At 36.8% G+C, this 24,038-nt stretch overlaps 1 protein-coding gene across 1 annotated transcript; it reads left to right on the top strand.

Annotated features, from left to right (window-relative positions):
• The first annotated feature begins 3,202 nt into the window (after positions 1-3,202).
• On the top strand, positions 3,203-22,672 carry LOC107287358 (serine/threonine-protein kinase Nek4). Its single transcript, XM_015815862.1, has 15 exons — positions 3,203-3,425; positions 4,681-4,947; positions 5,309-5,506; positions 6,417-6,524; positions 7,852-8,006; positions 9,528-9,657; positions 11,034-11,432; positions 13,369-13,518; positions 14,559-14,693; positions 14,984-15,050; positions 16,430-16,539; positions 18,521-18,609; positions 19,984-20,183; positions 20,932-21,065; positions 22,342-22,672. The coding sequence occupies exons 1-15, from the start codon at positions 3,333-3,335 to the stop codon at positions 22,432-22,434; spliced, it is 2,328 nt and encodes a 775-aa protein (XP_015671348.1). The 5' UTR covers positions 3,203-3,332; the 3' UTR covers positions 22,435-22,672.
• Positions 22,673-24,038: the final 1,366 nt, after the last annotated feature.

The raw sequence follows: 24,038 nt of genomic DNA, 5'->3' as shown, positions 1-24,038 counted from the left end.
TATTTTCAGATATATTGATGGTGAGTGTATTTTAGGATACAGCAGAAGCCATGATAAGCCTAGACAACCCTGAGTATGTTGTTTGTATGCTAGAACAAGAAAGTTAATCAAGATCAGAAAAACCCCTAATTCCATATAAATAATAAGCAGTCCAAACTTAAAAAGCTTTGATAGTCAGCCTGGGTATTATGAAGAAAATGGAATCTAGGAGAACAAGTCTCAAATTTACACGTTACAATATGATCTGCATATTCTTTATCCAAAGGAAACAGACCTCAAAAAAGCAAATGGAATTAGATAGACATTGAACTGATCTAGCAGTGCCATATCTTTCTTGGTTTCAATCGCGATTTCAGAAAAGTAAGGCTTACCTGTAACTGGATCTCTTATTAAATTTATCACTACCCCTGGCTCCTCATTAATATTGAAACAAAGGGCATCTTCTTTCTGGGGCACAGCTATGATAAAGTGTGGGTCTCCATCAACTGCAAAGAAGAAATTACACCAAAATTATGCTTCCATCAGTGGATCATTTTATTTCTGTGCTTGTGCACCTTTTAAAATGAAATAGAGGAATGTAAGAAGAAAAAGTATGGAAAGATGCAGAATTTCTATTTAGTATATTTTTGTAAGGCAATAGAAAGAACATTCATGGTAACATTATGTAACATGGACCTTAGCCTTAATCCAACACTGGAAATTGAGAAGATGCCAAGGTTGGGAAACACTGCTCTAGCAAGCCATTACTTTTGAATCTCTTCTATAGTTTTGTTTTTTTTAAAAAAAAAATATTTAAGTTAAAATGTAAAAAATAAGAAAAGAATATGACAAAGGCCATATTGTGAGATTGTTCTTCTCAAGTTCTTCTCCTTTGGAGAATACATGTAATATCACAATGCATGTGGAAAAGTGGTGGAGCTTGTGTTGCAATGTCATGATGCTGCTGACATCAATCTGATCCCTCTTGGCCTGGTGGCAGATGCTGCTGAAAAGCACACACCACAGAATTCTGATCTAAGGGGAAAGTATACTACCTGTTGCTCCAGGATAATCTTGACTCGTTCAAATGTGAATATTAGGAATGCTCACCTCAAACCCCTAAAAGCCATATAGAGTGATGTCCTGATGACAATATCTGTACCTTCTATAGTTTTGTCAGCAACGTCTTCCTTTTCTTCATTCTCTTCTGGCTTTGTGACAATCATGGACGTTAACGGAGTCACACACTTATATTTCAGAGACAACTCCAGGGCTTTAGCAATAATATTTTCCTTTGCATTACCCTGTACTACAGAACTAAAAGCAAGAAACATTTAGAAACTATTTTAATCATGATAATTATTCAGTTTTTCCACTCTGTAATATAAAATATATATTGTCAATTATTCTAAATAATAAAATCAATAGAATATGAGCCTAACAAAAGACTTGTCTCCTGCAAGGGGAAGGAAATGACTGGGACTTAAAACTGAACTTATCAAAATCTAATGTGAAGTTTGAAGACCTGCAATAATTACCTTGCATTACAATATCTGAAGCAATTTAACTTGGGCCAAAAGATCAGATCAATTCCAGGCCAAAAATGATGAATAGCTACTAGTCAATTCCAGGCTTTATTGAATGAAACTATATTTCATATCTCTTTTGATTGGATTTTAAATTTATCTTTAAAACAGAAACTATTAATCTTAACCCTACAGTATAATCTTTCTCATGAAAAGGATGGAAAGTGATTGGTTCTACTGGTCCTCATGGATTTCTCCGGAGTAACCAGAAATAATAAATCTGTTGAAAAAGCCCTACATTACCATGCTTCTAGGAGTTGTTGAATGATGAGATAAGCCCAGAATTTATCAATATATTCTCCAAATAAGTATTGTTACTCTTCGAGAGCTTTGGTTATTTCCTCAACATCAGCTTGTTCAGTGTAAATCATCTCATTTAGTGCCTACAAGAAAGAAAAAGACTATAACTTTTCAGCAGTACACTTTTATACAGGTGTTTGCTTCTATTTTTATATACATTGAGCAACAGATGGCTGAACTCACATATATATAAAAAAATCAGGCAGTCTTTAAAGGTGTCAACAAATCCCATGGGTTTCTAACACATTGCAATATTAACTGAGAAGATACTAGTACTGTCTTGCAAGTAAACTATATTTTTGGTTTTTATATTTTCATTGTACACAAATGTGGTTTTATGTCTTGGTTTGAGCTGCCAAGAGTTCGGTACATGCTGGGTTGCTATATAATCACTTTATAACTATTTTTCAATAATAAATAAACAAATTCCTTTCCCCCCCTCCCTGCTAAATCTCAAATTAAATCCTACATCAGCGCAGCCACTCAATACATCTGATGAAGTGTACTGCAAGTCAAACAAACTTGTTTCTTTGAATAACATTGGTTAGATGGAAAAGGTGCCATCAGTCCCCTTCTAATATCTTGTGTTCAGTCAGTGATCTTTTTATTTGTCAGCCAGGCTCAACAGGACCATGTAGCTTTCAGCCACGTAAACTAGGGATAATATTGATGTCTCCCATGTTTCATTGCCTGAAAATGCTTTGTGTGAGTCTTATGACAGGTGAAACTGATGTTTAAATGTGGAAGGATGGATATAGCTTGGCAGTTTAAATTCAGTTTGGCTAGGTACTAAGTGAAATAATAAGCTAATATACCAGTAATCTGGGTGCATTCCTGTCTCTAGAAGCAATATCAATAGAGACAATCTCCAAAATCAAAATTTCAAAATTAGTTCTATAATATTAACAAAAGCTAATGACCTTCACTGAAGCATCTACTTTCTCAGCAATTACATTTATGGAACTGTGAATATTTTGTTTGTGTTGTAGAAACTGGAATCTCATGGTAATATCTTGCAAATTATAAATAATACACGGAGAGCCTGGTCTTTGCACTGAGCTGTCTAGACATGCAACATCGCTCACTAACCTACCAATGCAATGAGCACGATCGGTCACAACTCAGGCGGCTTAAATGCCTGCAATTTCAAAACTCTAGCCAGAATGCCCGGAACTAAAATGGCTGACAAGCAGTATAAATATTGTAGATAACAGGATTGAACGCATGCGCCGAAGAAAACTTGCCCGCGTTCAAAATGGTCGCTCAAGCATCGGTAATACTAACCATAGAAACTAGAAGGACGTCTTTCTTTTGTACGTTCTGGAAGTAGTGCTCTCTATGGCACCCCAAGGTTTGGTGATCTCTATGGCATCGGCAGCCGCGTTCTCTCAAGGGGTGGATGGGGGCTGCTGGAGCCCCCCCGCTCCCGGCTCTCAACGGGCTACTTGAGTGTGGGGTCGCGTGAAGATGCCCCTGGGCGAATACACTTTGGTGCGGGTTGTGGGGAAGGGCAGTTACGGGGAAGTGAGCCTGGTGCGGCACCGGCATGACGGCAAACAGGTAAGGAGGGCTGGGGGAAGGGGGTTGTTGGGAGAGGGACACGGGACACGTGTTGCGGGGAATGGGGGGGACAACGCTACGCTTCCTCTGCACCCGTTTTCGCTCGCCCTCCTTCTCTCCCTCCCTGTCTCCGGAGGCCTTTGCCGGTTGGGGATGGAGGACAGGGGCCTGTGCGAGTCACTGGTTGCTTTTGCTCTCCCACCAAAGGGGAATTCAAAAACAACTTCGCGCCACGAAGTGGTGGCTTTCCTTCAGCAACAGGCATTGCTCCGTGTGAACATAGGATCGACCATCCTTTCCTCCCTCTCGCTTTGAAATTTATTATCGATGGTGTCCCCGCTCTTTTGTAGGTTGATGCCGATCTACAGCACTCCCGCTTTCTATCCTCGCCATCCAATTCTTCATCAGGATTTATCCTGAGAAGAGGGACTCTTTCCAAATCTCGTAATTTTTCTGCGAATCCCCTCAAACCGTTCTTTTTCCTGCAAGAGCAGCTTTTGATCAGAACATTAGTAAATATATCTTTAGACGACACCTACATTAGATCTTATTAAAGCTTTAAATAATCTGAAAATCTAATCAGGATTTTTTTTTTATTTTGAGTCTAGTATATTAAATTGATATGTATGAAAGGAGAAGAAAACCAGTCCATAATTCTTGATACAGAGATTCCAAGATTTTGATAAATGATTAAACAATTCACTTACATCTTTATAAACTTATTGATTTCTGGTCTTGTAAAGCAAATAACAAATAAAGCAAAAAGGGCAACAGTGAAAACTCTTCATTATAAGCATTCAGTGTGCCCTTATCAATTTTACACTTCCAGCATGACTGAAGAGGCAACCCATATGCTGAGGTGTCCAGTAATCAGGAGAAAATGTTGATCTATATTTTAAACTGCATTTGAGGATTTTCTGCCTCGATGGTTGGTGGAAAATGCTACAGGGAGAGTTCTGTCAAAGGTTGAAATACCACTTCTATTATCAGGCTACTTTGCCATCCCTTTTTATAAAGTTCCAAGTTTATTTGCTTCTTGCATCCCTCTCTACTCTCTCATGCAAGTTGCTTTTGCAGGTGGGAGGGTTTTTTTATTTTAAGCAACTCATCTCCTTTCTCAGGTGATAGTTTTAATTTTAATAGTGTTAGCCGAGTTTGTACAAAACGGCCCCACATGGTTGGTCTTTACATTTCTTTCATTTACAGTAATATCCTTTTTTTAAAAAAAGATTAAACCTTCTTTCTATTTCTGCAGTATGTTATAAAAAGGCTGAACTTGAAACATGCCTCAAGCCGTGAGAGAAAAGCAGCAGAGCAGGAGGCCCAGCTATTGTCACAACTGAAGCATCCAAATATAGTCACCTATAGAGAGTCCTGGGAAGGGGATGATGGCTTGCTTTACATTGTCATGGGCTTCTGTGAAGGAGGGGACTTATATCATAAACTGAAAGAGCAGAAAGGACAACTTCTTCCTGAGTCTCAAGTGGTAGAGTGGCTTGTTCAGATTGCTATGGCACTGCAGGTACCCGACTTCCCTTTACCAGACAGTTCTGACATCACTGAATTTCAGCATGAATTGATTTTAATCGTTTTATCTAATGTGTTCTAGGGAGCCTATTGCTAGTTTCCATGGATATTTGTAATTAGAATGGAAAATAATGAATATATTCTTGATGTACTTTTGATCATCTTATTAATATCTACAGAGTCAACAAAACTATGATTGGTAATAATGGCTATCCAGCTTGAGAGATTTATTTAATGTATTCCCTCCCTTCTGCAGGGAGCTCATAGTCTATTAAATCATTGTTTCTTTTTCATGCAGTAATTCAGGAAAATAAACTTGATATGTGATTTGTGAATTCTGCTATTTTATTTTTCAGTATTTGCACGAGAAGCACATTCTGCACAGAGATCTCAAAACTCAAAATGTTTTCCTGACGCGTTCTAATATTATCAAAGTGGGAGATCTGGGAATAGCCAGAGTGCTGGAAAATCAGCATGATATGGCTAGTACTCTAATTGGCACTCCTTACTATATGAGCCCTGAGTTGTTCTCTAACAAGCCTTACAGTTACAAGGTAAAAATATACCATATAAATGAACTTAGTCTCTTAGGTATCTATCCTCAAGTAACCAGTCTACATTATTCTTGAGATGAGGTATTACCAGTCAGACTTATCATATCTGGGCTGCCAGCATTCACACAACCAATATATGGAGAGCCAATAATGTGTATTTCTTTGCTATCTTTGGAGTTTTCTGGATTCTTGTGGCTAGTATACTTGTTTATAGTGAAACTACAAACTTATAGCAGAACAAGAAAAAAGTTTACAAAGAAAAAGCAAATACATTCCCAAAGACAGAAATTGCTAAGGAAATTTAACATGCATAGTATTTAGAATGTTGATTGTCTTTTGAAGGGAAAAGAAAAAAATGCTGGATAGCGTGAATGGGATGGGCTACTCTGGAAGAAGGACAGATTGAAGATCTGGAAGACTGAATGTTCCATATTGCAACATTTTGAAACATGTCCTACTTGTTAATTCCTAATGAATCTTCCTGATGTTCTTCCTCTTCTACTCCCTGCAACTTATTTCAAATGTTTCTATCATGATTCTATTTTTAAAAAATTACATTATTTTCATAATTCTAGTGAATACATCTAGTGAATTATATTAAAAAAGATTCCATCTATACGTAGGTTATCTAGAGGAAACAAAAATAGACAATATGATATGTTGGAATGGCAACTACATCAGGATTTTCAAAATCTGCATTGTCATAGGCAGACAGACAGACATACAGAAAGAATAACTTTTAACAGCAATGTCTAGCAAACTTTGATCAATTTGCTACATAAGAGGACTTTTAAAATATTTGATTTATGGGGCACTTGTGAAATAGATTGGGGAAGCAATGTGTATTTCATTTGATTTTATCTGGATGGCTTTTCAAAAATACATTATTGTGCTTCGTTTGCTTTTACAGTCTGATGTTTGGGCCCTGGGTTGCTGTGCATATGAAATGACTACCCTGAAGCATGCTTTTAATGCTAAAGACATGAATTCCCTGGTTTATCGAATCATCGAAGGAAAGGTACATTTTCAGCCTAATATTTAGGTTGAGCATGTTGGGGCTGGGAGTGGTTGCTTCAGGAAGGCAGAGACTTGTGAACTTCCCTGTTGGCTCCCCCATTGACTCTCCTTGTGGGAAGCTGGCAGGGAAGGTTGCAAATGGTGATCACATGACTGTGGGATGCTGCAACTCTCGTAAGTGCCAGTTGGTTGTCAGATGTGCAGATCGCAATTACATGCCATGTATGTGCTGGGAAGGCCGGAACTTCATAAGTACCAGTTGTTCAGCACCACCATAAAACATTATTATTGTTATACTAACAAAAGACAGCAACATCATGACTTATTTTCATTCTTCGATTTGATTTATATAGTTGCTTGCCTCATATATCCCAGGTAGTTTACAAAAAAAATAAATACAATACATAAAATACACAATGTAGAAACAAAAATACTTAGCAGCCATGCATCATAAAAAGAAAAGAAAAACATCAGCCAAAACCAAGAAAATGACTCCGTCACATACAGACAGACAGACAGACAGACAGAGACAGAGTACCGACTTTATATTCTACCTCTTTTTCATTTATACCTTGAACAGTTAATGGCCATGTACAGAAATGATATACAGTTTAATTAGATGTACAAGTCAGAAATGGCTGAGACATTTCTACCTGCCACACTCAGGTTGGATAATACGCATAACAGTTGAAGAATTGGTAGGAGCAACCATCTTGGTTTGCCTTGTAAGGCTGGCTACTGCTGACTTCTGTCCATTTATCCATCCATCCGTCCAAGTCATATGGGCATCTCATAAGGAAATGAAGATGGAGAGCTTTGTGATCTAAAGAATGTTATTTAAATGGAAATGGTTTCCTGTTTCAATTGTTAACATGTCATTTGAAATGGGACTGTTCTCTTACAGTTGTGATGTATTCTAGAGGAGAAGGAAAGAAGAAAAGTAGGAGCAGCTATTTGGCAGGGAAAAAACAACAGTCTATGTGCATGTGACAGGAGCGGCAAACGTTGAAAGCTGTTTGAATTGTTTGAAAATTTAGTGTACCTTGAGAACAAGCCAATTTCACATTGGGAATATTTCTTCCAAGCTTTTAGCAGAATGACAATCACTTATCTATTAATATCTTATTAAATGTTTAAAAAGTTCTAGACAATTATAACATTTCTTAATGATATTAGTTGCAACACCCTGTTAGAGTTCTAGCCCTGCTTTTCAGCCTCTTTCAGAAAGATGCTCCCAGAACTTTGGTTAACATGCATAGTAAAATAGGAAAATGCCTTAAGCTCATGAAAAGTGTTCTTTTTTTTCTTCTGTGTTCTTCTTTTAACAGCTGCCACCAATGCCAAAAGATTATAGCATTCAGTTGAAAGAACTGATAAGAACAATGCTTAGTAAAAAGCCAGAGGAGAGACCCAGTGTAAGGAGCATACTGAGGCAACCGTATATCAAGCAGCAAATCTCTCTATTTTTGGAAGCTACAAAGGCGTAAGAGATGTTTAAATGAAAAATAATTTGAGGCAAAGTATTTAATGTTATCATTGGTGCTACACCATTCTGGGGTTCATATACCGGCTCTGATAATGGATTCTTGAGACAAGGTTGACTTGGAAACCCACCCCATTTTTATTACAGAGAGAGAGAGAGAGAGAGAGAATAAAGAAACACTTAATAAACCTTTGAGTTAGTTTCACATTATAACCCAAACCATAGCTCCTTCTATATTAGCTAATAGCCACCAAACCCGATTCCTGCCAATATGGAACTTTTGGCGATTCAGATGGATATTCCACGTGAGCTGGAAAATATCAAAAGCTTATACAAGTCCGAAGTTGGCGTTGGAGTGATTTGTCAGAAGACTAGATCACATCTTTATGCAGCAGTCTGATATTATAGGTCCTGATGCTGGGACCCTCCTGAAGAATTAAAAATACAGGGAAATCAAAAGACCCCTTCCTTGCTGCTGTCTTGCTTCTGGCCAAAGTGTCAATTGTATATTCCCATCAGTTTGAAGTATCAGCTGATAGCAACTGATTGGCATAGGTTAACTATAGTAACTGGGGAAGAAGCCATTCCTTGTCTTATTTGGGACTCTTGTCAATCCCTCAGTGTTTGTTTTTTTATTTTATTTATATGGAATTTGTCTGGTCTAGTAGTTGATCATTACTTTCTCAGAACTCAGTTTAATTCAAAGGCCGACTGGATCAGTACTAGAGCTAGCTCTAACAAAAGGCGGTGTTGTAATGAGTGATAGCATAAGGCCTAAGAAAAGGTGTAATTGGGTTTATTTCAGCAGCTCTATAATATCTTCAGCATCAGTTTGATTCTATATCATGTTGGTTCATTGGCTCGTAATGATTTCAAACACTTAGCTACTTTTTACTGCATGTTGTGTTGTCCTCAATTATTTCTTGTGCAAAGATCTACCAAAACTTATTTTCAAAATGAAGAATATTTTCATATCTCACAATTTTATAAAAAGTTTTCAAGAAACTAAATATTGGAGGAGGGTTTATCTGTGAAAGGAAATAGAGAGGTTAACCTTCATTTTGTTGCCCCTTGAGTTTAGTGCAGAATAGGGTAAACCCCTACAGCAGCATAGGAGATAAATCCAAAGGCTACAGAGAAAATGAGAACGATGATAGTGATCAGGGCCATAACTTCTTTAGCAGTAACTTCTGCTCTATTAGCTCGTTATGCATCTCATATGTTGGGCATCTTTCATAGGAAGTAATACTTTACATTTGGCCATTCTTGAGATGTTGGATTTAGTTGTCCTATTGATCTAACCAATACATTCTTAAAAGTTGCTAATTAAACCATATTTCATGAATGTTTATGACTTGAGAAGCAGTTTTGTATCTAAAATAATATCCATATTGCTGTGCATGTGATACTTCAGAAAAAGTAAACCTATACATAGAAATATGAGAAATTATGTTTTGGCAAAAATTATTTAGAAATGTCTACATTTTGGAAATCTGATATTTTCTTGCTTTTTCCCTAAAGAAAAACATCTAAAAATCATAAGAAAATATCTGAACCCAATCCTCGGGGATCTTCAGAGAAAGCTGAATTAAAGAAAGAAAATACAGTACCTCAGAAGCTTCCAGATGAACTTTCAAAGAAGTCCAATGGGGCAAGTTATTATTTTAGCTCTGTAGCCAGAACAGGTGGGACAGAAACAAAGCCCATGGTCAACTTTGATGAAATACAAATTTTGTTTCAAATTAAGGAGAAAGAATACCAATTAATTCTTAGTACTTCTATCTGTTTTTTTCTCATAATGATAGCCATTTAAATTCTGTTCAATTGGAGGTGCATAGTCAGTTGCCCTAGAACAGGCATGTCAAATTGCTGGCCTGTGGGCCGGATGCGTCACGCCGAAACCGCGCCCACCCCATTGCCAGCAATGGGAAAAAGGTCGCGATACATCGCGCGACGTCACATGATGTCGCAAGTTTGACATGCCTTCCCTAGAGTGTTGGGTATCACCAAACCTACAGAAATTGCCACTGAATTGCAATTTACATTTCACAGAAGAAAATTCTGAAATCCATGGAGACTAATGAATTAACTGCTTCCGTTTAAAATAAATTTAAATTTTGTTCGGTTCCCACTTAGTTCTTTTTCCTCTGCTATTCACTTTTCAGAATTCAGTCCCTGACACGCTACCCAAAAGTGAAGTGAGCTTCTTGTTCTTCACAAAGTTGTTTACCCCTATAAGGCATGGGTCTGCTCAAGAGTAGTAAAACTAACCCTTGGAGAACCCAAAATGAGTAGAAGATAGAACAGCCATTTTTTATACAGTGCATGTTACACTATCTTTTTTGCAGCTGGAATGGTGATTTATGGGAGTATGGAAAACTTGATGTAAATATTAAGTTCTATAAAGAACTGATGTTCAAAAATGCGATGGCTTGGTAACACAGGGAGAGAGGTGGAATTAATAAGTAATTCCAATGTACCCTTCTTGCCTTAAGTTCCCATACCTGCCCCATCACAACATATTGTTACAGTAATACTGTAATAATCTTACAAGATTAATAAGTTGGAATACCACCTCCCATCTTTTGCATGTTTGGTCAGGTACCTGATTGAAGATCTTGGATCTACATAGATTGAAGATATTGGACCTTCTTGTGTCTTGGAGCTACACAGCCTTCAAAGCATCCTGTAAATAAGGACAGGGAAACCCACTTCCAGACCAACTAAGGCCATTGCAAGAAATATCTAACAGACCAACAGCCTGACTTCTATATGACTGACCTTTTCCATGATTCATGCACCTCCCATATGACCAAGAGGTCTTTTGTGGGTGTGGTTGTTGGCTAAGCCACTCCTGCATAATACCATTCTAGTAAGGCATGCCATGTCTTTCCTCAGTCCATCCCATGCAAAATCTCATAGCTGGATCAAGTCGGATCAAAATAGATTGCTGTAATTTTATGCTTACATTTAAAATAATCTATCTTAATAGAATGGGTGACCTAATTATACTTTTTAATATTACAGAATGAAGATAAATGTTTAATCAATAATAAAACATTTGAAGTTTCTTCTTCAAAGAAAGTAGCACCTGAACCTGAAAAAAACAGCAAAAATGGTTTGAATAGCTTGGATGCCTCTTTGGCAACAATGAGCAAAGTAGATATACTTATTGTTCCACTGGAAAAGAGAAACTCTGCAACCAAACAGTCAGCAGAACATAAAGAATCCAGAAATGTACATATTTCCAATGAAGCAGAGCCTGAAAGAGCAAAAAATAGCCCAGAATTAAAGGAAGAAAGTTTACTGAAAATGACAACGCCTTGCCCCAAAACTGGAAACGTAGATGCCAAGGAGACCGATAATGGTGATGACACTACGAAGGTTCTGCAACCCAGTTCAAAGATTCCACGTGTAAGCAATAAAGTAATTATTTTCTTTTTCACATATGTATTTGTGTAGGTGAATATGAATGAATTAGAAGATGTACAGGCAGTCCTTGACTTACAGTCATTTGTTTATGTTCAAAATTACAATGGTCCTAAAAAACGTGGCTTATGACCGTTTTTCACACTTAGAGACTGTTGCAGCATCCCCATGCTCGTGTGATCAGAATTTGGATGCTTGGTAACTAGCATGTATTTATGATGGTTGCGGTGTCCGGGGATCATGTGATAGTCTTTTGTGACCTTCTGACAAGCAAGGTCAATGGGGAAGCCAGACTCACTTAATAAATGTGTTACTAAGTTAACAATTGCAGTGATTCACTTAACAGCCGTGGCAAGAAATGTTGTAAAGTGGGGTAAAAGTCACTTAACAACTGTCTTGCTTAGCAACAGAAAATCTTTGGGCTCAGTTGTGACCGTAAGTCAAGGACTACCTGCAAATCTGTTGAAAATGTGACTAGACTCTGAAAAGCTGGTTTCTGCGGTTTCAGTCATTATTAGTGCTAAACTTCTGTCATGAACTGATTCTGGACATAAGTTTATCCTGTGCTATTAGTTGGTTTTGTTCTGTTGGAACAGCTCCTTTTCTTCTTCTTCTTCAGGCAAAGCAGTGCAGATTTCTTCTACAGCACAAAAGTGTTTGAGGGAGACAGAACCTCCGACATATTGATGCTTTGCTAGTCTTGGATTTTTTTTATGGTTCATTGCTAATGTAGCATTGCTTAACACCATATTTATTAATTGTGTCCATTGCTTGGGATTCATATTTTTTAGGAATGTATTTCTGTATAATATGTGGGCAGCCTAAAAATATTATGTTTTGTCACACAATCAGCCAGATGTTTAGATTGGATTTGGTATTTTTATCCCCCAGTCGAGTCCTTCCCAAGGACCTGGGATAGGCAAATGTTGCTTTATTGTTATGGTTTATGTATGGGTAACCTACAGTTAGATTCCCAATTTAAGACTAGTAGAAACTTCATAATTCAACTCTAACTAAGGACTTGAGAATTATTAAGATAGCTAATTATTATTAGCTAGCAAATTGTGCATTCACCTATCCCTTTGCATCTCTTTGCAAATTTTCTAAAAATTGTGCATTCACCTATCCCTTTGCATCTCTTTCCATAATTTTCTAAAATAGGCAAACTGAATTTAAACAAATAAACCTTATTTAAATGTTTAGATGTTTAGTCCATCTTGATTATTTTTATAAATAATGAAAGTCCATAAATATACAGTGCATAATACTCTTTCCTCTCCTATTTTTCCTACAACCACAACAGCCCTTCCAGATCTTGGAAGATTTGCTGGAATTAATCAGAAGTAAGTTAGACTAGAACATACCATATAGGACATCCACATATAGTAGTTTTCCTTGCAATATTACAAAAAAAGTTTATCTTTGTCATCTTCTAGGGTGGTTTGTCATTTTTTTACTTACTAGTTTACTAGTTTAGGCTTAGGTAAATGATAAAGTATTAGTCTCAGCCTCCAGCTGTTGTGTTTAGTGCCTAGCTAATAGTTCTTTTACTCCCTTCAATAATGGAGGTATTGCTCTTTCAGTTTTTAATACTTATATCACATTCTATTTAATATAATAGACGGTATTCATGAAAATACAGCAGACTCTCTTTCCAGAGTCTGGACTGTACTGAGAAACTGCTAGTACCAACTATTCCTATAGAAATTTGGGTAAGTATTTGAATTTTGTAGTCTGCGACACAAATATAATTATGTCAGTGATTTATTTTAAAGTAAGATGACAGGATTTTCTTCAAATACTTAAGTGAATTTAATTTTGATTAAAATAAAAATAATTTTGGCTTTCTATTAACACTTTTGAACTAAGTGTACATACTTGATTCTGGAAAGCGTGAATTCAAGTATTGTAAAGTATGTATATATATTTGTAGAATGAAGCTTCCTGTGGAAACTCAGAAGAAGCTAAAGATCTCATTCTGCCTATAAGCACTCCTTGTTTTCGGCCTCAAGGATCAGTTCAAGAGCCTTCCTTGTCACGACAGCGACGACATAAGAAGCAGTCTGAGATCTGCTTAGACAAGGTAAAGATTAGGACAGTATTGGGATCTAAATTGAGTACAATACCTATATCTCTGGAAACAATTTTATTGGTTAGAAAGCTATGAAATGGAATGTTCAGTAAAAAAAGATTCAGTACTTTTTCCCATGCTAAATATGGGGAAATCCAACATTAAAAATTGGAAAAAATAGTCATATAAAAAAAATTGGGTGAAAGTAGGGATATTCTTTAGACAAATTGATAACTCAGAGGCAATATTTACAGTTGCAACAATATAGTTTTGACCAGCAGCATTTTCAGCTTTTGAAGCATCCGAGATACTAGAACAATTGTTTAACTCGTTTAAAACTAAAAAAACAACCCCAACTACCATTAGTTTTTATAGATATAGAGCCCTGGTGGTGTGGTGGTTAGACTGCAGTACTGCAGGCTATTTCTGCTGATTGCCAGCTGACAGCAGTTTGGCTCAAGGTTGACTCAGTCTTTCATCCTTCCGAGGTTGGTAAAATAAGGACCCAGATTGTTGGGGGCAATATGCTGACTCTGTAAACCGCTTAGAGAGGGCCGTAAAGCACTGTGAAGCAATACATAAGTCTAAGTGCTATTGCCATTGCTATTTTACGTTAACCAAGGATATTCAATTTAAAGTTCAGTTAAAAAAGCTTTGTTTTATAGGTTAGCACATTTCAGTATAAAAGCTGATGTTAGTTTGCAGCATATATGCTACAAACATCTGCCTTTACTGGAATGATAAATGTATAATATGTTGTCTGGGATATATGATATTCTATTTTATCTGTGGAAAAAATGAAATGAAGTGCTTTTTGAATATTAATAAGTTGGGAATGAACTTCATCCATGGCTGGATAGCCTGTGGTGCTCCAGATGTTACTGAAATATTACTAGGAACATTCTGTTCTGTTGAATGGGTTACTGAAGGCTGCCATTCAGCACTACCAGCACACTCACCAGCCCTGCCCTTGTAGAATCCTTCCACACATTCGTGAGTGAATGCAACTCTCATACTGTACCTTTTATAAAGTTGCTATTTCTCCTGTTAAGATTGCAGCACTTGGTCATCGGCAACTGCCCGCTTATCCTGATGTGAATGTAAAGACAAAAGAAGTTAACACAGACCATCAGCGTGCTGCAAATGTTCTGAAAAAGTCAAAAAGCTTTGAAGTGGAACATTCCAAGGTTTGTGCCAACATGTCCATTTTAGAAATTACTAAATTTGGATATTCTCATTTTATATGTCAATTAGATGTAACATTGCCAGAACTATGTAGAAATATTTAAAATAGGATTAGAGAGTAATAGAGCAGTGTAGTTCTTTCCCAAAGCGGCTTCATGAGTTTTGTAGAATAAATAAAAAGAAATGTCAAATGACCTATCACTTAGTTGTAAAATTTTAATTTCTTTTAATAAGGTGTATCAGTGCCATATATAGTCAATAAATACTGTTTTTACTTTTTCTCCTTTCAAAGGATCGGCCATTATCAGCTCGAGAAAGGAGAAGATTAAAGCAATCCCAAGAAGATATGCTTTCTTCTGGTAATAGTTTTCTTTGCTGTGAAGTCCTTGGGGCTCTCTGAGCTTGGTTGTTGGCTTGGAGTCAACTAGGTAACATTTTCAGTGCTAGAAGGGAATGGGGTTTGCTCTCTGTTTTTATAAAATAGCTTGCTCTGTCATTGTTGGTGAGGTTTTTGTTTTTTTCCTTGGCAGCTCCTTGATTAGGCTTTTGTTTATTGCTTGATTGTTTGTCTCATGTTAAGGGTTTTTTTGCCTCCTTCCCTTTACATTTTACTTACTTATATTCACATAGATACACACACCTTATCCTTTACAAATTTTCGTAATACTTTTCTCTTAAAGGGGCCTTACTGTAACAGCAAAAAACAAATTTCTTGACACCTCTTGTGCTCTTTCTGACTCCTGAAGTTATTTTTTAAGATGGTTTAATTTAACTGAAAACTTAAATGGGAATCTGACATGCTGACGTTTTGGAAAATAAAAACATTGGATAGTTACACTTAATGTTTTTAAAAGATTCACCGCTGCCCAGAGGGGAGGAAAAAAAGGCACCCAGTGAAACAGGAAGGAGCATCTTTGAGTGTAAAAATGTGGCAGGAAATATCTTATTGCATGGAGAGTATGAGAAATGATGGGGCAATCTCTTATTTCTGCTGTGTTTTTCCTTAATGTGGATGTTTCTGTGTAAATTCATTTGTTTCATCTTAGTGCTGTATTTGGTCTCTTTGTAGGCTTCTTCAGTTTGTCCTGTGTAACATGAATATTCTGTTGTATTATAATAGTGAGAGGGACACAAGGCACCGACTCTACTTTTAGTTTCCTGGCTGCTTTACCTACTGTATTAGCCTTCGTAATCTGCTGACTGGAAATAGGCATGTCTTTGAACAATGAATTGGTGTGTTGGATCTGTTGTCTTTGGTACTGAGGTTTTTGACAAATTCCCTTCATTTCCCCTTTATGAATTTGCTTTCTGGGAAACGCATACTTTGTGGCTGGCCATAATGATCATATCAACTACTATATGAATTGGAAACTACCCCTTCATGGCTGTTGGAAAAGTATAAACAATAGGGTGGAAGGGATTAAGCTGTAATGATTAAAATATCATTGAGTGGACCCCAGTTCAAATCCTCTTCCAGCCATTCAAACTCAATAGGTGACATTGAGATAGTCAAATTTTTCAGTCCAACCTACCTGTAGGAGAAAAAAAAAAGATTGTACACTGCTTTGAATTCCTGGAGGAAAGGCAGGATAAAAATCTCATACATGGATGAATGTTAAACTGAACTGAAGAAAGGCCTATTTTAGTTTGTCAGGTTTTTGAGCTTGCTTTCATAATTAGTGCATGTACGAAGTAAAATAAGAATAAACCATACATACTTTTCATTGTTCCTTTTCAGAGCCTTCTGTAAGACGAATGTCTTATAATGCATCAACAGAAACAAAACATCCAAGGGAAGACCGTTGTATTCAGATTGCTCAATTTACCTCAGAACCCAGCACCGATAAGGTAAGTAGTTGTCATATGTTAAGTATAGTACATCAAAAAACAATTTACAATATTGCAGAATATTAAAAAGGGGATGTGTCTGCCGTCAATACATGGAATTTCTACTACTTACATTATTACATCTATGATTTCTGCTGTATTGCTTATATCATGCCTCTGAAGAGAGAGGACTATATTGGAAAATCTTACTGCCATCTTTTTACAGCAGAGGCGGGGCAACCTATGGTGAATATCTCCCTCCCCTTAAGTTTGAAGACAGGGCTTAGAATTGTTGTAACACAGCTTTTTTGGGGGGAGGGGGTAGTACTTTCTCAGTTCCAAGCAAGAGCACCAACCTCAGCAACATGACAGGTGCATCTCACATTTTGCCAGAGAATATGATTAACTCTGCAGGTGTTCATGAGCTGATCATGAGCTGCATCCACTCACACCCTCTTGCGGACCTATAACTGCTTTTCCACAGAGTCCAGTGGCACAGGAGGGGCAGCATTGGACATCCAAATTCTTCGCTGACAGAATAGAAGTGCTTGACTTCTTCAGCTGGCTCTGCCACCTAAATTAGCTCCCTGAAAACCATGTGTTATTCCACATGCCAGATTCATCTGGGATTTGTCACTGATTCATTATTGATCCATAGCCTTATTCGCTTGAGCTGTTTCTACAGACAGTGTACCTCGGGGGAAGGTGGGAAATGTCATCTTGAAATTCTCCAGCTGGCATGGTCATTTTGGAAAACGGGGTAGGAGGAAGCAGAATTGATCCTGAATTCCCATCCTCCTTTCCTCCTCTTCCTGATGCCTCCTCTCCAAACCCCACTACAGAGAACAAAAACTATATTAAGAGTCCAGAATGAATTGTCTGGGCTAAGTAATTCAGGGTGTCTGACTAGAAGAAGCAATAAAATGCAATATGAATCTTTTGTGCCCTCAGCATAACCAGCTTTGACCTTCTTTTAAAACTTTTGCTAATGTATAAAATGACTCCCATAGTCAATATTAAAAAAAGAGAGATAGCTGATGAAAGAAGCAGCCAAACCTCTTGTCGGGTTGAATACAGGGTGCTATCTTTCATGGCAAAATATGTTTGATCCACAACACATCTGGAGATTGGCTCAGTTGAGGACCAGGATCTTGGTGAATGGACTATGAATCCTGGAGCACTTGAACAAATCTTAAGCATTTTAGGAGGCCCATTGTTAGCCTCCTGGTAAATCCTCCACCACCACCCCATCACAAAACATTTATATTCAAATAAATTTGGTTTTCCACAGGGCCAGGAAGTGGTATTTCCTACCTTTTGTCTGAAGAGAAGAGGAATGGTGCGCCAGAGATATTAGACAAGTTATAAAAGAAATATTAGACAAGTCATCAAAGATATACTTGAGTAGAACAGATTTCTACTCAATAGCCTTATTTGGATCACAAATCCTCAATGATCATACTTTCCTGATGGATCAAACTAGCTTGCAAAAATATAAAATATGTCTCCTTCGTGGGAAACTGTGACTTACTTTACTAGGCCTCCAGTAGACATGAAAATCAGTTAAGTGATTCTCTGAGCCCAACACATCTCACAGGGATGCTGTTATTCTAAGGACTGCCTCATGATCCTTGTCTTCCTTTGTCTATATATAAGTAACTTAATTCTTCTGTATTGGTTAAAGCATCCTTTTGTGGGAGGGTCTTTCAGAAATAGCTCATGGCACAGACTTTGGGGACTTCCTGATGTAGGAGTTCCCCCTCAGGGTGGTTCTGATATGTCCTTTTGTAGGATGCTTATAGAAACTTTTTATCATCATTGAAAGTATTTTGTAATCTGCTGTGCTTTCAAGTACTGTCCTCTACAAAAATATTTCATTAGAACCTTAAATGGAGCTAAATTCACATTTCTCTTTCACCGAGAAGCAAGAAAAAGAATTTTCTATTGAATTATGCCTGTAATGGTTCTGTTTTCTTGTACATGGAAAAACTGTCTTCAACAGAAGAAAAGCTTAACTGGTTGCTGTACTGAGGATGACCTGAGCTCTTCTACAAGTTCTACGGAAAAATCAGATGGAGATTATAAAGAAAGGTAGGTGTTTTCTGTCCGTAATTATAGGTTGGTTTACACATGTTAATCACATATATGGTTTGTTTATTATATAAATACAACTATTGTTGTTTATAAACCATTAGTGTATTGTATGATAAGTTCATTGTGGATATTAAGCCATAACCAGTCACTGAATGCATTTGTGTATCTGTATGCACGTGTGATATAGTCATGTCCCTAGTTCAAGACCCAATAAAAATTCATCAATAGCCAAGTTTAGGAAGCACTGTACTTTGGTATAAAAACCTCCTCAATATTAACTATTTTAAGATCTCCTTATAAAAGAAGAGTATAACCTAAAATAACTGGATTGAAAGCAGCATACAAAAAAAATTAAAACTGGGAAATGGTAATTCATGATTCCCACTTATATTTGAAAGAGAAAAATGCTAGAAGAACTGTGGCCAAGGAGTTTTCTGTGTAGCTTTCTTTAAACGCAGTAAAAATTCACACAATACAAATTCACATGATTTTTATTGATAGTTTTGTTAAGAATCTCAGTAATCAGAATCTTTTGCATCTTTTTCACATTATCTTAATTTGAACTTGAAGCTTCCCTTCTCCCCTTTGGAAAATTTTATGAAGAGAATTTGGAAATTTGTAGTTTTTTGCATAAAGTCTCTTTGATCCAGCCAATAGACAAATATTCCTAAACCCAGTATATGTATAGTTCATATGCCATCTGCATGTATGGGAGTGTATTCATCCCTCTCTACTTCATGGTAATAGTTTATTACTCTCAGGCCACGAAACTAGAGGCAATCCTCGATTTAGCTTCGGTTATTTAACAACCGTTCAGTTAAGCTCCTTATGACCCATTCTCGAAGTTAAGACTGCCGTGCCCCCCCCCCCGTCATGTGATTGCAGTTCGGATGCTTGGCAATCAGCTCTCATTTACAATCGGTTGTTGCATCCTGCAGCCACATGACCATGATTTGTAACATTTTTGCTGGATTCCAGCATGATTTACTTAACAGCTATGTAATTTGTTTAATGACCACGATGACTTGCTTTATGACTGTCATAAAAACAGTTGTAAAATTGAGTCCTATCACATGGTGCTTCGACCTATGACCACAACACTGTATGGCTGAAATTCCAGGCCCAGTTGTAAGTTGATGACAACCAGTATGATTTTGTGAAGTCTTTGATTCTTGTCTTGCTCGCTCTTGGTTTATTTCCAGCCCCTTCCTCATTCTGGAGCAAGAAGAGAAAAATGACAAAACCCTTATGGAAAATAAGACCTAAGCCATACTTTACACAGTTCTGTGTACTAAGTTCAGATAGTTCACCATTAAAATTCTCGAATTGTGTATGGTTTGGTATATGCTGAAATATTTTCTTGTTTTGCAGAAAAAGTAATGAAATGAATGACTTGCTACAGTTGATGACACAAACACTAAAAATGGATAATATTGAAAATTACTCACAATTTGCAATGTCAACACCTGACTCACAATTCAGACTAAATAGGAAATATAGAGATACACTGATCTTACATGGGAAAGCAGCTGAAGAACCTGATGAATTTCAGTTTCAAGAGTTTCCTTCAGGTCTGTATGTTATGCTTGAAACTTGTGATATTCAAATTAGATTTCCTGCTCTAGTAACAAAAACATTAATATTAAGTCAGAAGAAAAGCAATTCCCATTTTTAAAGGTTCAGTTAACCCAGTGGTTCTCAACCTTTTTAATGCCGCGACCCCAACCGGTCGTAAGTCAAGGACTAAGCCGGTCGTAAGTCGAGGACTAAACCAGTCGTAAGTCGAGGACTACCCAACCGGTTGTAAGTTGAGGACTACCCAACCGGTCGTAAGTCGAGGACTACCCAACCGGTTGTAAGTCGAGGACTTTCCCTGCCCGGGAGTGCCGCGCATGCGTGGTTCCGCCCCCTGCGCCGGCCGAGGCGTAGCTGGCAAGCGGCAGAGACGGAGCAGGCCGACCACCAGCTGGCCCAGCCCAAGGGAGGTAAGGCACCCGCCGGAAAGGGGGGAAAAATGGCGGACAAAAAAATGGCGGACAGCCTTGCTTGGCGACCCCCGTGAAATGTCGATCGACCCCAAATGGGGTCCCGACCCACAGGTTGAGAACCACTGATAACCTATTCCATCTGCAGAAATAATAAAAGCACTAATTCTGATTATTTAGAATAGAATTCTGAATAAAATCTGAGAATCTCCAGGGAATATTGATCTGAATTAAAATGAAAATGTTACACATCATCTCTGCAATTATAATTGGCTTTATTTAGTTACCAGAAATCAAATCCAAAAAATAATGTATTTTATTTTTATTTTATTAGATGACAAATCTGGTCCCCAGAATATTAGGAGATTGGTTGAGATTTTAAGAGCAGATGTAGTTCAAGGAATTGGGGTAAAGCTGCTAGAAAAAGTTTACGATGCCATGGAGGAAGAGGATGAACAGAAAAGAGAAGTATGTTTTTTTGACAGAACAAATGTGTACATTTTTTTTTTGATATTTTAGCATTTTAAAAAAAGAAAATATAGTAGAAGTTTCAGAACAGCTAAAGTGGGAATTTTCTCAGAAATTCCAGCCATTTATTTGTTTGCATAAATTCAGGCAACTTGTAAGTTGTGGAAATAAGATTGCAGCTAATGCAGATAATTAATTCATAATTAAATCTCACTGAAGTAATAAAACTAGTTACTTAACTTAAATTGTTACATTGTTTCTGCCTAGAGATAGTTCTTGACTTATGACCACAGGTGGGACTGGAATTTCTGTCGGACGTTGGTGCAGTCATAAGCCATCAGATGATTGGACCCAATTTTATGAACATTTCTATCATGGTTGTAAAGTGGATCATCACTGTTTTTAAGCAAATCATGTAGTTGTTAAGTGAATCCAGCTTCCTGAAAGGATGTTGTATTTCAATCATGTAATTGCACGGCGCTGCAACTGGTTATAAATGAGAGCCATTTGCTAAGCAACCAAATTGTGATCATGTGACTGTGGGGATAGCACAATGGTTCTAAGTGCAAGTACAGGTTGTAAAGCTCTTTTTCCAATGCTTTCATAACTTTGAACTTCAATTGTTAAACAGTTGCAAGTCAAAACTACCTGTATTGAGTTTCTTCTCCCTTATCTATAGGCTGATGGCAAGAAGTAAGATAAGGGTGGATGTGCCTATGTGTTTGCTTCCTTCTTGGGCCTTTGTTTGCTTTTTGAATAGTTCAAAATCTAACCAAGAAATGAATCATTTTAATACAAGCCAAATCTAAGAATGTAAAGGAATTCCTAGAAAACTGGCATTCTGATAGATCAGAAATAATAGACTCATAGAAATAAACCCAATCTACAAACTATTTCAGCAAGATAGTCAGGAACAATCTAAGATGAAACAATACAGCCAACCAAACTAGGTAGATCAAGATAGGTCGGACAAGGTACAAATCCAATTCCCTTGTGCCAAAGCACCCATATTACCTTGTTTGGCAATGAAATGTTTGTAAGCTTAGTGAATACCAAGATACCAACATTTCAACCCTGAGCTGCATATATTCTCCACTGTTACCATGTCTTAGTGTTGCCACCAAATTCAGTGTTCTATGAATTCTTAATTGGGCAATTTCCCAGATATGTGCACTAGTTATCTGTGGACTTAATAGTGATCAGCTTTGCATATAATTTGCTTAAATGTACTATTCAAGTTTGAATTACAAGATGTTTTTTCCCTTCCTTTAAATAGCTATGTTTGCGGAAACTCATGGGAGAAAAGTACACATCTTATAGTATGAAGGCTCGTCATTTAAAGTTCTTAGAAGATAATGTGAAACTTTGACAAATACCTCAGTTGAACTGTTCCTGAAAGAAAGACACTCAGTTTGTAACTGGATTTTTAAAATTTTCTTAGATTCAGTCACTTAGAAGATAAACCTTTTCCCGTATTGTTTCTTGTTATCTATTGTAGATTGTGTATTTAGTTTATAAACAGCAATACATGCTTAAAGGTAAGTTTGGGTAAGTGGGATTTTATAAATACTAGCAACAAGCAGCACTTTCTAATGATTCTGTCTTTTTTAAACATATTAAATTATTTTTATTTCAATGTCAACAATCATTTAAAATTTGCAGTCCTGCATATAGTACTATTATGGTACTGTGTTGGAATTCGCTATTTTAGACTATATCTGATTTCAGCCCAAGAATAGAATTTTCACTAAAGCAGGATAATTTTCAATTAATGTTGTGGTATAATGAAAACACTAACAAATTCTATTCAGGAAAAGAACATAGATGTGATGCACCAAAACATAGGTACAGGAAAAGAATAAGGTTATATGAAGACCTTAATGCTCTTAGCTAAATTGTTTGTTGAGCATGTGGTATGCTCCCTGTTTATACACAGTAGCTTGCCTTGCCAGTATTAGTAGGCATATGGTTTTCTCACTGTTAGTTCCTTCTTTAGGATAGTTTTCTGCTTTTTTGTCTGGTGTTAATCCCTGCTTGTCTGGGTATTGATTGTTGAAGAAGATGTATTAAGGTCTTTTGTTTCCTTCAAATAAGCTCAAGAGAGTACCAGGGACACCAGAATTCAACCATGAACCATTCTCTTCATTGGAATATAGATAAGTTTTTATATCTTTGTCAACGTATCTGAAAACCAGTATTTTTTTAAAAATAATGGTGTACTAATCTATCCAATATTCACATAATATTGGATACATAGATTAGTATGACTATTTTTTTAAAAAAAGTAAAAAATTCTGTAGGGCTTCTTATGTACTTTCTAACAAATACATATTTTATATATGAGACATATCATTTTCACATAAATTGAGCGTCTAGAGCAGGGGTGTCAAACTGGCGGCCCACAGGCCGGTTTCATCATACCGAAGCTGTGCCCACCCCATTGCCGGCAATGCAAAAAGAATCGTGATACATCGCAACACACCACATGACGTGGCAAGTTTGACATCCATAGTCTAGAGTATTTTGCTTGAAACATAATGCACTATTTTAATAAACTTTCGGTTGTGATAGGATGTGTTTAATTAGGTTATTTCAGATTTTAATTGAATGATCTAATTCATTTCATAGGAATCAAGTAGAATGATTTTAGGCTTTGAAATGATATAAATATTAGTAATTTCTTCTACTGAATATTTTCTTGCTTATTTTTTAGTTTTATGAGATCAAATGGCAAAAACTCTCTCATTTATTTATATTACACTGAAAAGCTAAGCATCAAGCAAAAATAAAAAAATATCTTTAAAATTTGATTATACAGTCAAGAAATTCAAAGCTAGTTTGAATTTCAAACTCTAACTCTTATGGGACACCACACCCTCTAAAACCTATTAACAATATATAATTAATTAAATCAAGTAAAATTAAATAATATGTGAAATAAACTGAGGCCAGTTCAAAAGCCACAAATGGAAG

This window comes from Protobothrops mucrosquamatus, unplaced genomic scaffold, assembly GCF_001527695.2.
Source record: "Protobothrops mucrosquamatus isolate PMUCROS unplaced genomic scaffold, P.Mucros_1.0 scaffold380, whole genome shotgun sequence".
NCBI lineage: Eukaryota > Metazoa > Chordata > Lepidosauria > Squamata > Viperidae > Protobothrops > Protobothrops mucrosquamatus.
This window is presented reverse-complemented; position numbering and strand designations above follow the sequence as displayed.

Bases quoted from the DNA above. Each gene is read 5' to 3' on its own strand.
- LOC107287358 (XM_015815862.1), top strand. From the start codon at position 3,333: ATGCCCCTGGGCGAATACACTTTGGTGCGGGTTGTGGGGAAGGGCAGT. The intron at 8,007-9,527 runs GTAAGAGATGTT...TTTTCCCTAAAG, and splicing joins TTTTTGGAAGCTACAAAGGC to AAAAACATCTAAAAATCATA. The intron at 13,519-14,558 runs GTAAAGATTAGG...TCTCCTGTTAAG, and splicing joins CTGAGATCTGCTTAGACAAG to ATTGCAGCACTTGGTCATCG.